The sequence below is a fragment of the Aythya marila genome (genome assembly GCF_965140915.1).
Source record: "Aythya marila genome assembly, chromosome: 19".
In the NCBI taxonomy this organism is placed as follows: Eukaryota; Metazoa; Chordata; class Aves; order Anseriformes; family Anatidae; genus Aythya; species Aythya marila.
In genome coordinates this window covers 7187515-7201698 of record NC_139060.1, presented here as the reverse complement: position 1 = coordinate 7201698, position 14184 = coordinate 7187515, and the positions used below count along the sequence as shown (strand labels likewise).

The following is a 14184-nucleotide window of genomic DNA, read 5'->3' as shown; positions in this document are numbered from 1 at the left end:
GCTACGAGCCTCGTGCTCCCACCTAATAAAATGCTTACTCACTTCCAGGAGGCACTTTGACATCCTTGGCCGCACAGAGCGAGATAAGGACTATAAAAAGACCGTATTGCTATTATAGGTGATACAGCAATATGTATCCTCAAATGAAAGATCCTTTGTAAGCCTGGTTATTATTCTGGCACTAATCTCGGATCTCTCTCTACGGACTCAACTCAGCTCAAGTGTTAGCAGGCGCATCTCCACTGAGAAAGAGGACTGCGAGGTGTCACGCTTACCTTCTGGTGTTTCAGTTTATCCTCTGTCATCCCAAGTTGGGAAAACACTTCCCTCCTCTCCCGCGCATGTCAAAATCATCGCTTGCCATTTAGATTTCGGGAGCCAAATATAGCCCTAGTATAAACAGGTGCGAGTCTGCATATGTCAATAGAATTACACCTGCTTATAATGGGTTTACATTTGGCCCTTGAGCCCTGGGGATCCCTGTGGGAGCAGAAGCTGTATTAAATATTAAGGGCCTTATTCTCCACCCTTGCCTATGCCGTGGTAATTAAATCTCAGTGCAGCCCCATTGATTTTCAACCTCGCAAGAAGGTAGCGCTCAGCACGAGGGAGGGGGCAGCGCTGTCCCCTCAAGGAAAAGCACATCCATTTTGCTGCTCACGGAAATCTCACCAAGAAGGAGACGGTTCTGAGCAGTAAGCATTTGCAGAATGTGCTTGGGCAGAAGAAGGCAAATGGTCTAAAATTAAACATTCGCTGCAACTACTCCCTATTCCTTCCTGCCTGTGAAACCAGCACGGCCGCATGGTTTGCGATGCATCTTTTGGGCTCCCGTGTCCATCTGTGCCACGACCGATCTCTCCCCTCTCTGGTGTAAGGAACCCTTGGAGCCAGACCTTCCTTTTTTCTCCTGGAGCAGAGCAGTTCCCATCGCCAGCTCTGCCCATCCTTGGGCAAACCCCGCAGCTGCTCCTGGTGATCCACCTGCAGCTAGCGCCTTTTCCCTGTGTAGGTATTACTGCCAGCTTGTGATCTTTTGAGTTCGCAGGGCTGAGAAAAAACGACTTTGGTTTTTCTTTAAATGCCAAGTAGCCCAGAAGTGTGACGCCTCATACTGTGCTGTTATTCTTTCCAATTGAAACCTAATGATGCGTGCATATCACTTAACTCTGATGTCAATAATCAGCACACCACTTGGTCTTCGCCGTGGCTATTAGAGGGAATGAAAATGAAATACCAACTCCTTTTTATCCTGTTACTGTACCATAATAACTAATAAAGGAGTAATAAGTGAGACATGGGGAATTTCCAGGGGATTCATTACGACAGACAAGACCTAAAGGCACAAAGTGAAATCCAGGAATATTAGCCAGCCCTGAAATCCCAGCCAGTGCTTCTCATTTAAGTAATACTGCTGCCATAAAGTAGGTGTTTACAGAAAAAAATGACACGTGGAAAGTATGGCTGGGTCTTGACCAGAGCAGGGGAGTGGAGATTGACCCAGAACCGAAGATAGTAAAAAAGGCAAGTAAAAAAATGGTAAAAACTAACCCCTCCCTAGGTGTAGCAGCTAGGTGGGGCCATAGTCAAGATACTTTCCATCATTTCCTAAGTCTCACTTTTGCTCCACTACATGGGAAACATTTCCCAGGAGAGCTCTAAATCTCTTCTGCCTGGTCACAGGGTGGTCTGCAGGTTTTCCAGGGACTCTTGGATGGGAGAAGCCACAGAAAGACCCCAGAGCAGTCGGTAGAAGTAAATTACATAAGGAAATACTGAGTCTGTGAGATTGCAAATCACACACAAATTGGACAGTACGCTTTCTGGCTTAGAAATTATTGAATTACTGGTTAGGACAAGCAGTCATTTTTTGATGGTTGTGTACACAGGGGGGACAGTGGGTTTCTTTGTTTCTCCTCCCTGCAAATCAACTGCCATTTATCCCTCTGCACGTCAAAAACCTGTCGCTGCCTCAGAATGAGCCTGGCTCCAGCATCTGCCAGGGCAGAAGCCCGGGGTCAGCACAGCAGAGCCTGGTGCAGGGCACCAGGGACCTTTACCTGCCACTGCTTCATCCACCCTACCTGTAGCTGCTCACCCTGACAGCAGCACCCACCACTTGGGTGCCCTGGGCAGGAGGGCACTTCCTGCACCCTATGGCCCCGTGCTTAGCCCCCTGCCTTACATCAGCAAACAGGGATCGGTTAAATCCCAGAGCACATCCTCCCCGTTCTCAAAGCACTTCCCAGCCATCTGATTTCCCCCTCTCCGCGTTCCCGCTCTGTTTATCCTATTAATTCCAGCCACCCCCTCTCCCCCCAGCGCGCACACACACACGCAGCCTCCTTCAAGGCATCTTCGCCAGCAGCAGCCTCCCCAAAACACGCAGGGCGCACCACCGCGAACTCACACGTGCGGGGAAAACCCTCGTGACTGGGTTTTTTTCCTCGAGCGAACGCGATCTCGTCATCATTTCATGAAAAAATAAAATAAAATAAAATATAAACGGCACGATTAGTAAAGAATTAAATAAATACACGAAAACACTCGGGAGAAATAAAACAACCGAAGGGGGGGGTGGCCGAGCCTGGCCGCGGCTCGGACGGGGCGGACCCCGCAGCCTCGCCGGGGCCGGGGCTGAGGCCGGAGCCTCCCCGCCCGCAGCCTCCTCTTCCTCGGGCGCTTTCCTCGCCTCCCTCCCTCCCTCCCCCGCCGCTCGCATTTCCTCCCTGCACCTTTAAGAAGCACATTGCCCGCCGCTGGGATGGGGTGTGCTAAAGCTGCACAGAGGAAGTTACGCAGCCCGGATCAGGCACGGGGATAAAAGCTCCGCTGGGGATTCAAACGGGACCGCAGCCTCGGCGCTAACTTGAGAAGGGAGCCGGGCATCGAGCAGGGCTCCGGCTGCCCTCCGGGGGGGCCTCCCCGGCCCCGAAGTTGGCGGCTCCGCCGGGAGCCCCCCCCCCCACCGCAGAGCTCCCCCCCGGTAAGGATGCGCAGCGCCGAGCCCCGGGGAAGTTGGGGTGCGGGGACCCGGGGGCTCCCCACCCTGCCGCCGGGAGATGGGGTGCTGCCGACCCCAAAGCCGTGTCCTCCCCCTCCCCGAGCCGCTGCTGACCCCAAAACGTCCCCCCCGAGCCGCTGCCCCCCTGGCGGGGCGGTGGCAGCGCGACCCTCCAGCTGCGGGGAGGCATCGCTCCCCTTCGGACTTTCCCGATAAGTGATGCGGAGCCGGGGAGGCTCGCCCTTTGGGGTTCTTTCCCCCCTCTTTTTACTTTTAACCTAGTCCTTGAATGCTCTCGGAGTGCTTTAGGGTGAAAAAGAAACCCCGGGCGAGGTGGGGAAAGGGTTTGAGCCGAGGCACGAAGGCGTTCCGGAGAGCGGGGCGGTGGGAGCGGATTTACGGGGCTGAGATTTACGGGTCGGAGACTTACGGGGCTGAGACTCCGAGCTCGGAGACTTACAGGTCTTTCTGCTGGGAGCACGGGGCTGCTCCTCGGAGCTTTGCGACGCCGTTCGTGCAGTCCAACCTCCCCTCGCAGCGCTTGCAGAGCGGGCACTCCCCAACTCCGCTGCTCGGGGGGAAGGGGCTGACGAGCGAGGAAAAGAAGGGACAAAAACTCTCACGCTCCGTCCCCACGGGGAGAAGAGTGGCTCGGGTTGATTTCTAAGGCAACTTCCGAGATCAAAAACTCCTTCACTGAGTTTACTTTGTCCTTAATTCCAGGGCAGCTCAGTTGTTGCTGTGTTGTCTCTTGTGTTCAATTGGGTGTTAATCCAATAATAATTAAAAAAAAAAAGAACTAGCTAAGTCAAGATACAATCTAATTTTGTGGTTTTAATACCCTGGCTATCAGTCCCTTGCGATTGCTGTGTACTCTTCAAAGACAACAAAGAGCATTAATTCTATTTGTTCCCATGAACCGCAGTTTCTTAATAATATCAGGTGAAGATTTATTTTGCGAGGATCAGACCAAACCAAGCAGGGCAAAACCTTCAGCTCAGGAAGTCTCCCCCCCGTTGGTGGTGTGCTGACTTATTTCAGAGCCACATCGTGCTACTATTTCTGCAAAGGGACTGTAACGTTGAAGTGTTGCACCGCAGACTTCCCAGGGAGCCAGCACGCCTGTTTGATTGACTGACTGTAAATTCCCAGGCAAATTATTTCCCTGGGAATCCGCAACATTTAGCGAGCATAACAAGAAACTAATAGATATTATAGATCCTTTCTTCCCGGGTTCTTCCCTGACAGCCGCTCAAGCGCAAGATATGGTTTTACAGCTATGAAAATAGATCCATAAACTTAACAGCACTGGAGTCCTCATTAAAACTCCTGCTTGTTTTATACACAACGCTGAAGTCTCACGCGCTCTGATGTTGTTAGGCACTTGGCTGTGACCAGTTTGGTGTAATAATTAGGAACTGACTTATTATAACTGAAAAGACAGCTCTGATGTCAGCGGGACTTATAAACACTGTGTCACACCGTTTTATTATTTTTACTACATTTACTCATAATGTAAAAATAGCAGCCAGCCTATTCTTTGGGAGTTTATTCGGGTCCAACGCAGCTATAATAGGCTCTTCTTTGAGAGCTAGCGATGAAGCATGAGAGAGAGCTTCTCTTTTCTGAACTCATTCATCTCAATCAGAAATCTTTCAACTAAAAAGGGGGGGTGGGTGGGAAAGGGAGATGGCAGCACAGCAATATGAATCCCCCAAACATGGATCAATGCGTCTGTTAACCTGGCGTTTCTGAGCTTTAGTAACTGAGCTTTATGAGAAAGCAAATACTAGGCATGCTGTTGAAGCAGGCATCTCCAAATTCTGGGAGAAAAGTTGGGGAATCCAATAGAAAGAGAATTAGCCAGAGCTGAATTTCTGTTCTGGATGCATGCCTCCCACCTCCTCTTATGAGATTTCTCCCCGGGATCTAATGCTGAGAGAGGGTTTGACTCTCTCTTTTCAGTTCTTTGTCATTTTGTTTTGTAATTACTTAAGATTTTTATGGCTCTATTGGAAAGACAACAAAATTGCAGAATTGTTGTTTTAACCTGAAATGAATACTGGGAAGGTCATTGCTCTTTGTATTAGGTGAACCTTAAACGTTATTAGAACTTTAAATTGTTTTTTATTAAATGTTATTGTTCAGATAAATCATATGTGGAGATGCTGGACAATGTATCTGTCTCCCCAGCTGTCTTATTTATTCGCTTATCTTTTTAAGACATTCAATTTATCTGTCTGTCCCTGGTCTGTCTGCATATTCTCCATCTTCTAATGACCTACAGCTACTCCTTGATATTATTTGAAGACCCATTAGAGCTATTGTTGTCCAGCTGCTGTTAAAATCAGATACCTTAAATGGGGCAGCGCTCCTTCCAATCTCCCAAACAGCAGAAGAGCCATAAGCATCTTACTATGGATTTCTTTTTATTAAAGTTGTATATCTCCCTTTTACAAAAAACTGGCTTGTATCTTGGGAAGCCCGGCCGAGGTCTGTATTTCCCAGGGGACCCATGTTCTTACAGGTCTTGTTGCTCCAACTGCACCTCCTTTTCCCCCAGCTAATTTGTCTTTCAATTTGTTGCAGGTGCAGCCTGCTAATGAACTCTCCCTTTGCCCTGATCATGCAAGAGAAACGAGACCTCAGGTAGCAGCATGACTTGGAGCTGAAGGCTTGGGAACTCGATGCTCCGTTGCCAAAAGGCACAGTCAGACAAACCTCCGTACGTGTACACCAGCTCCTCACCACAGCTGCAAGGAGCAGAGGGAGAAGCAGCGAGGCCAGCACTGCTCCCACCGCTGCTCTGAGCACCCAGCAGCCTGCTCAGACCCCTGCAGATGCCACCCCCTGACACAGTAACACCGATGCCATCACCGTCTGGGAGAAGGGGAGGTTAGCCCCATAGAGCCTCTCCTGTCAGCGCCGTGCTGACGACCAGATGCTGTAGCTATCTCACATACTAATGTTCAAAAGCCCCAATAATTATTTCAAGCAGACCCCAGGTTAAGGCACTTTACCCAGTGACGCATCTGCAGCAGACAAGAAGGTTGAGGAAAACCTGATCCAGCACCATCTCCCAGCCTCTCCAATTTACTGCTATCAAATTTCATCAGCAACTCAGAACTTGATCTTTCTATTGATTGACTGGAGTCACCTCTAGATATTTTCATGCTGATTTGGAAGCCCTTTCGTACAATAAAAGCAGAAAAAATGAGGTTAAGGAAGACTTTTGACCACTGAACAGCAATTCCAGCCAAAACTTTCCGAATCAAGCAATTTGCAAAGTTGGCTTCTGCACCGAGAGAAACTCTCTGTGCCTGAGCACGGCATACAAAGTGGGATCGTTCCTGTCCTCGCCTTGATCTCCTTGGACTGGATCATCTTTAGATGAGGAGTTTCCATGCTGATCCTGAGAGCACCCCCTAGCCCAGTAGCTGCCTTCCTCAGGACTCTTGGCACTGCCCCTGCCCTGGGATCCTGCACTCGGCCGCAGCTGCCATGCTGTACCTGCTCGCCCTCCTTCTGCACCGTCTCCCCTTGGCCATGGGACAGTATGACATTTGTAAGTCCTGGGTGACCACAGATGATGGCCCGTCATGGGAGTTTTACGCTTGTCAGCCCAAGGCCATGCGGATGAAGGATTATGTGACAGTGAGAGTGGATCCGGCAGGAATCACCTGCGGGGACCCTCCGGAGCGGTTCTGCACCCATGTAAGTATTTCCTTCCTTGTTCGATGCTCTGTAAGAGGCTCTGCTTGTAGGTGGCCAGGCACAGCGTCCTGCTGAGGTGCTGCTGGAGGAATATTTCCACTCAGGGTGGCACTGCTGGCTGCCACCTTGAGCTCCCAGTCTCCAAATCTGGGAGATGGGAAGAGTTCTCCGCTCATCTTGGTGCTGTGCGAGGGGTGGGCCCGTGAGTGGGGACCGGGCAGTGCAACCAAGGGGTGGGCGAGGAGCTGGGGAGGGCTGAGGGGCAGAAAGACAAGATCTGTTCCTGGTTTGAGTTTCAGAAGCACAGCTGCCAGCAGCAGCAGCCCGAGCTGCTCTGAGCACACACACCCACCTGCTGAAATGTGTGGTGGGCTCACCAGTCCCACACCAAAAGGCTGCGGAGGCCAGGGACTTCCCTGCTGGTATTGCCCACACCAGGGCTGTGCCAGAGGCGGGCACCTTGTCTCGGTGTAAGAGCCAGAACAGCAGAGGCCAGGGGGAGCTCAGGGTCAGCTGGTCAAACACCACGACTTCCCCCAAAGTCCCTGAAAACGCAGCTCTCCCATCCTTCTGGTCTCAGTGTGAGAAGACTTTGTGGACAGACACTTGCCCTTGTAGTTAAAATCTTTAACTTATTTTCCCTTAAATATTAATCATTGCATTTCATTCCGTGCACCACAAAGCTCAGCAGGAGCATTTGATTTATAATTCACAAGGCTTTATGTTGTTAAAAAGAGTTCAGGGGTCAAAGCAGAGAGCAACCCAGCATGGCTGCAGCGTCCTCTGCCCCGTGGCAGTGGCGCAGGGCACAGCGACAAAGGCAGCCCCTGCTGATGGGGCTTCCAGCAGGGAGAGCACCGAGCAAGGAGCAACTTCTAAAGTACGCCACCCTACTAGCTGCAACACGAATAGGTTTTCTTATTTAAGTCAGCAAAAGAGAGAAAGGAGTCCCAAATTCTGTTGCCAGCTTTAACCAGGCTTGGGTACCCCGTGCCTCAGTTTCCCACCTGGAAAACACCCTGGGCCTAAGCAGCTCAGGGCTTTTCTTGAAAATTCAAGAGAAAAAACTCCTTTGATTCATCAAAAGACTCCAAGCATTTAAGACCATCACGACATGACACCACTATTTACCCCATTCTCTCCAGCCTACGGGGGGGCTCATTAGAGCCAGAGCTGTTTTCACTAATTCCAGATAAGCAGCAGCTTTTCCCTTTAAAAGATCATTCGAAAGAAAAGATCGAGTCAAAGGCTGCAAATAAAAGAGTTAACTATTGATAAGGCGCTCTGGATTCCCATTTATCTGGCTGGCTGCAGAAGGATTAGAAGGTGAACAGCAGATTGCATTCTCCTAAATTCACGGCTGCTATTTGCAAATGCTCCCTGGCTGACGGTGCGCTGGGCTCCGGCTCCACTGCCCTCTGAGGAAGTAAAAGATACCAACAGGAATCAGCTCTCTGCATCTCTTGCTTCAGTCAATACTGAGCTAAAATCTTTCTATTCTGGGCACCAGCAGCGTTTCCCCGTAGCGTACGCCTGCCATGTGCTCTAACACTTGCAAACACCGCGTACGTCCCTGAATGAGCGTTGCACAAATGCAGAACATGGATTTGCCTTCCTGTCCCAGCCTGACCCCGGCGGGAGCACGCCCAGCCCAGCCTTTGTCTGGCAGCACAGCAGCAGTCATCCCCAGCAAAATCCCTGATAAAGTCCCTGGCAGAGACACGAGCTCAGAACAGAAGCACTACACCGCACGTTATTCTTCATTTTTTTTTTTTGGATAGGTTTATGAAATCCCACCTTATTTATTGCCTCGTCTCCCACATCTCACACCAGTGCTGCCCTCTCCAGAGGATCAGAGTTTCTAAAATGAAGCTGATGAACTCCAGCTCTGCCAAGCCCACCGGCACAGAGTAGGAGACGGGGTGAAACCCATGCCTCAGGACTTGTGCGCGTGGAGGCCGTCAAGGCACACATTCAGGGCCCTTGTCACGGAGAAGGGCACGCGGCCACTTACTGCTGAGCATCCCCTTACGGCCGGTGTAGGGCGGAATCAGCAAGAAGCGGCCTCTCCATCACGGGCCCTGGGTGGTGACTTGACACCTATTGACATGCAGAGAGGCACGCAGCGGATGTGAGCGGACTTGTGCTAGCCCTGCGCAGGGGAAGCGCTGGACAAAAATCAATGCTGCTGCCCGCCGATCATTGCGACCTCAGAGCCTGGTCCTCGCTGCGAGGGGAAGGTCGCAGCTTGCACAGCCCTGCTGGGGCTGCCCGTGGGGTCAGCGGTTCCCACCCGAGCCCCTCGCTGCCAGCCCGCCCCGATGCCTTTCCCTGTCCCCTTACCCTTTCTCTTCAGGTTTTTAATTGTTTTCATCTAACAGGTGGGTTCTCAAACGAGCCCAGCTTCCCAACAGAGAGGTTCTTACGGTGGCTATATTGCTTTCTTAGGTGTCTTTCAAAACAGCAGGGTACTGCCCGTGAAGTTAAGCTAACATTACTAAGAATTAAGCACAGCCCAGCGGGACGCCTGCGCTGCTCAGACAACTGAAATCAAAGTTACAGACACACAGACGTCCCTGGCTGCTGGATTTGAGCCGTGCTCCTGCACACAGCACCCCTGGATGAAGGTGCAGAGCCCTGCTCGGGCACCAGCAGCAGGGCCAGGACCCTGTGAGCATCTCCTGCGAGGCTCTGACCTTGCAGGCTGTGCCCGTGCCCGGGAGGCTTTGCACAGCCCAAAGGATCACTCACAAACTACAGTTTTACCAACTCACAGCAGCCTTCAGAGTTCTGCAGAAGGAGGCGCCTGGGGGATTGCAGGAATTATTGGGAGGATTGTCTTTTCTCAGTTTTACAGCAATTTCTAGTCACATCTGGCTGCTCCGTTCTGGCTGTGCAGCGTTTTGCTGCCTATTAAAGTCCCAACTTTTTGCTTTTTTTTTTTTTTTCCCCACAGCTCTTGAGCTGTCTCCTATCCATGTCAGTGCCCTTCTGGCAGGGTTACCTGAAAAATGAATTGTACTTTCCCTTCTGGCAGGGCAGGGGGGAGCAGGAAGACAGATGGATGAGCAAATAAAAGCCTGAACGATCTGAAGGCGCAACCGGAGTCTAACAGGGAACAATAGGGAACGGGGCTTTTAACCAAGGCTGCCGAGGGGAGGGGGAAAACTTCAAAGACCCAGATCAGGGCATAAAGCAGCAAAACACAGATTTCAAACCAGATTTCAAATGGGAGGTGCTGGCCAGAGGGGCCCAGCCAGGAGCCCCAGGCACGCAGGGGATGCAGACGTGGTGCAGGAAGGTGGCCCAGCCCTGGCGCTGAGCTGTTCCCTGTTGCTGAAGCACCTCTTTGATACCAGCCTTGGAGAATTTCACTGTCAAGCTTTGGCGCTTCGCACACCTGATAAAAAAAAATAACCCACAGGTTTTGTGGGCAGTTTACGTACAGGGCAGGTGGCGGGGAGCGAGCAAACATCCCAGCCACGTTCCCTGCTCCAAAGGGGCTGGCGGCTCACTGGGTTCCCAAATCATTACAGCAAAGGTGAGGGGAACGAGCAGAGGTGTCGGGAGCTGGCTGCCACCACGGTGGTTCTGCTGCTCCTCAACACCCTGGCGAGAGCTGCCTGCAACCCTCGAGATTGGAGCTTTTTTTTTTTCCAGAGGTGTCGAGACAGTATTTCTTGTTCAGACAGCACTCTTTGATGCAGGGCCGAGCTCTTAGCCCATATTGATGGGTCAGGGGTATTTTTATTTAGCGTCAGCATTGTTTCATCAGCTAATAGAGCTTGTTGATTTTGGCACGGGTACATGAAAGGAAAAGGTTTTATTTATTCATTACGCATTCAGCCAAATTTGATGTTTAGTTTAATTCTTAGCTAAACTTTCTGAATGGCATGGGTTTATAAGGCTTGTGCTAAAGAGCTATTTCTCTTCTGAGACCAGCTGCTAGCGTAGGAAAAAGCAGACAAACTTTTAGGCACAGAAGTCCTTTTCCCTAGGCTGTTAGCCTGTGTCACATAGTGCTGCACCTGGCAGCATCCTCACACCCTGCTTTAGGTACAAACAGATGACTGTGGGTCTGGGGGTGATTAAAAACAAAGTCAAAGTTCTTAAAGAAATAAGAAAAGTGGAATTGCTTCACAGATGCTCTTCCAAAGGCATTTGTAAAGATGCAGCCTGAGCTGGTAGTTAAAGGATGGATTCATCCCTGCTGGTACCCCAGGCAGTGACAAGATACACGGCCCTTCCTCAGCCTGGGGGGCAAAGTGTGAGTGGTCCTCAGCCTTGCAACCACCCCGAGACTTGAGGCCACCCCTTGGGCTGAGCAGAGCCCGTACACGAGTCAAATCCTTTCCAAGAAGAGGGGGATGTTCTCCCTCCCTGAACGAATCAGCAGCACCCACAGTTGACTGCAACCCCAGCCTTGGTTAGAGCAGGGGGCTGGGTGCCAGAGCTCCCCGTTGCCCCTCCTGGCAGGAGCTACATGGCACTGGGGACAATTACTTGACCCTTATGCCAACATTCAGCAGCACAAGAAGCCCACTCTCAGCTGTCAAAATGCCCATGACAACTCAGTCAGGGGCAGAAAACCTCATCTTTCTTTCCACATCTGTGAAGTGCTAACAGCCCTGCTCCCCCATCAGCCCTCCAGAACAGAAATGACACCTGGAAAAGCCTCCTCTGCCCTTTGAGGAGTGCCTGGAAAAGCCAACTTGATGCCATTTCCACCAGGATGAAGGTTTCCCAATTCACCGACTGCATCCCTTGCAGCATTGCTTTCCAGCATGGGGGAAAAGGGCTGGGGTCTTTTGGACATATTCCCCATTTTAATCTCTTCTCAGCACCAGGGTTGCTGCAGAGAACAGTCTGAAGTCAAGACCAGTGGCTCCCTGCCCTTGGGGCCAGACCCTCGCATTGCAAGTTATCAGCTGCTCAGCAAATTGCACACCACCACTCTCCTACCACAGAGGCTACTCTAGTGCAGCAGGATCTCGGCGTTATAAAAGCAGAGGCTTTACAGAAAATGAGAGAATACAGCTCAGTTTTAAATTAGAGAGTGCTGAGCAAACGGGATTTCCACTCGCAGTCCGTGGCAATTTCCTTAAATGCCCAGTTCGGGATTCATCTTGTTGCAAAGTGGGATATTGCTCTCCTAACAAGAATCTCTTCAACTCGCTGATGGAAAAGGCTCAGCAACAGAAACCAAGCTGTCAAGTAGATTTAATTGGTACAGTGAACAGAAAGTTTACCCCCACCTTGAAAGAGATGAGAAAGAATAAACTGCTCTTACGAAAAGCTTTGCTCTTCAGCGGGGACTGCATCCAGGTGGAAAAAAACAGAGCAGTGACTCCAAAGGCTTGCTGGGGAGCAGCTCCTCCAGCATCTGTGGCCCTCACTCATCCACCAGCTCCACGCACAGCAGTTTTCCATGAGCAACTTTTGAAGTTCAGAGATTCAGGAAAGTCCTTTTTAGTCATTTTTAATCTGTATTGTATTCTGTAGCATGGATAGGATCTCCTTCAGGCCCTGGCACTTGGTGGGAAGGACTGCTCTTCTACCACGGTCTGGTTTCCAGAAGCTCATGCAACAGCAAAAGCAGAGTAAAGGATGCAGGGGTCCCTAACAGGAGATGGGGGGGGTGCAGGGGTGTTCACCACCAAGCTGTCCTCCTCCTATAAAGGCTCTGGGGGGGATCTGCACCCACATTTGAGGGCTGCAGCATTGCCTCTGTTCTACTCACTTCTCCCCCCGCCCCCAGCACCAAGTCCTGCCCTCCCCCATTCAAACTATCTGGGCCTCTCTTAGAGAATAAAATATTAATAGCAGCATAGCAAGCCTCTCTGCAAAGGCTGCATGTATTGAGCTTGCAAGGCGCTCAAGCTTTTAGAGAGCAGGACACTTTTCCTACTTCCTAAGCATTTTCATCGTCCTGAATCAATAATGCACTCCGAGTCCAGCAAACAGGTCGCTGCTGCTGCGCTGCTCCTGGTAGGGGCCGTGCCTGCACGCAGATGCTGTTCTGTAGCGAGACACGGGGCTGAATCTGGCAGAGGAGGGATGGGGCAGGATCCAGGCAGCTTAATTTGTGGACGAGCTTTAGGGAAATGCCCCGGGAAGAGCAAAGCTTGCAAGTCTTGGGTACAGAACATCCAGGTTTGGAGGCGAGCTAAAAAGCAGTCAGTGGGATTAAACCTCGGCGTCCCTGAACATGTGCCCATATTTGCTGGCTGAGGGGCGCCTGCTTCATCAGCTCCTGATCCCGCTGGCTGATCCCAGCCTCGAGGTCACCCCTTAATCTGCAAACTGGCAAAAGGAGCAGTGGCATAGCACAGCCCCACCCCGACGGCAGGGCGGGCACGGAGGTGAGGCCAGGCAGCAGAGAGAGGGGTTGGGGTTACAGCAGCTCATTGGGGAATTACCAGTCCCGAACGAAGGAGCTGCTCAAAAATTATTACATGGCAGGCCAGGCTGCGCGCGATGCGTGGATGTGCCCAGCACAGGCAAGATTATCTGCTTAGGAGTGGAATTTTCCACGTGGTGCTTAACCCTCGCATCGCCCCCAGATGGGCAGCACACGTATTTTTGGGCCAGGGCAATCCCGCAGCAGAGGCTGGGCTGCTGCTCCAAGGCACCCTGTGCTGCCCGGCCACCCTGGGGCTTTGGAAATGTCAGCATTGCTCTGAAGGCAGCCCTGCCAGTGCCATGCTGGGGGAGGTCACCCTTAGACTGGGCTGATTTCAGCCTGGTGCTTAAAGTTTGTCATGTCACAGGTCTTTTGGGACCATTTTGTCTGTGCCTGAGCCGTGCCAGCTGTGTTGGGAGGATGGGGAGGTGACTGGGATCAGTGCTCGTGCGTGATGGGGCAAGAGCTGAGGTTTCCTTGACCCTTACATCAAGATCAGGTCAAGAAGCCACTACTCTGGTGCTCAACTGCAGGGACCTGGGACTTTCAAAAGCTCCTGGCAAAGCCAAAAGCTGCTCCTCAAGCCCCTGCCTGCCTCAGTTTCCCCCACCAGGAGATGGGATGTTGCATTGGTACCCCCCAACCCAGCCACTCAGACATTTCACCATGGCTGGTGGAGCAACAGGAGCAGCAGCTACGCCTGGAGAAGGGCACAGCACTGAGCGAAATGTGGTGAAATATTCACAAGATGCTTCTCGAATTGAGAAACAGACTGGAGAGGGGGAAGGGGAACAGCAGCCAGCAAAGCACAGGTTGCGTCTCCTCTCTTGCAGAGAGATGGGCCCAAGGGAGCGTGAGAGCCTTGAACGAGCAGCGTGCTGTTCAGTGAATGAGTATCTGCTTCAGGCCAAAGGAAAGAGGCAAAAAGAAAAGCGAAATGTCTTGCTGAGTGCGTACCGGCGTGCGCTTACTAAGAGCCGTGCGGCGAAGCCAGCGGTGCGTGTTCTGCTGACTCACGGTATCCTGAATCCAGCAGGCAGGCAGAGCGTGTCCTAACGCCCCG

General features: G+C 51.6%; 1 protein-coding gene across 1 annotated transcript in view; it reads left to right on the top strand.

Annotated features, from left to right (window-relative positions):
- The first annotated feature begins 2948 nt into the window (after positions 1 to 2948).
- The window catches only part of NTNG2 (netrin G2), a 46509-nt gene continuing 35273 nt past the window's right edge, over positions 2949 to 14184 (top strand). The window contains exons 1-2 of the mRNA XM_082775396.1: positions 2949 to 2986; positions 5594 to 6718. Coding sequence (XP_082631522.1) covers positions 6506 to 6718 — 213 coding nt within the window. The 5' untranslated portion in view covers positions 2949 to 2986; positions 5594 to 6505. The remainder of the gene's footprint in view (positions 2987 to 5593; positions 6719 to 14184) is intronic.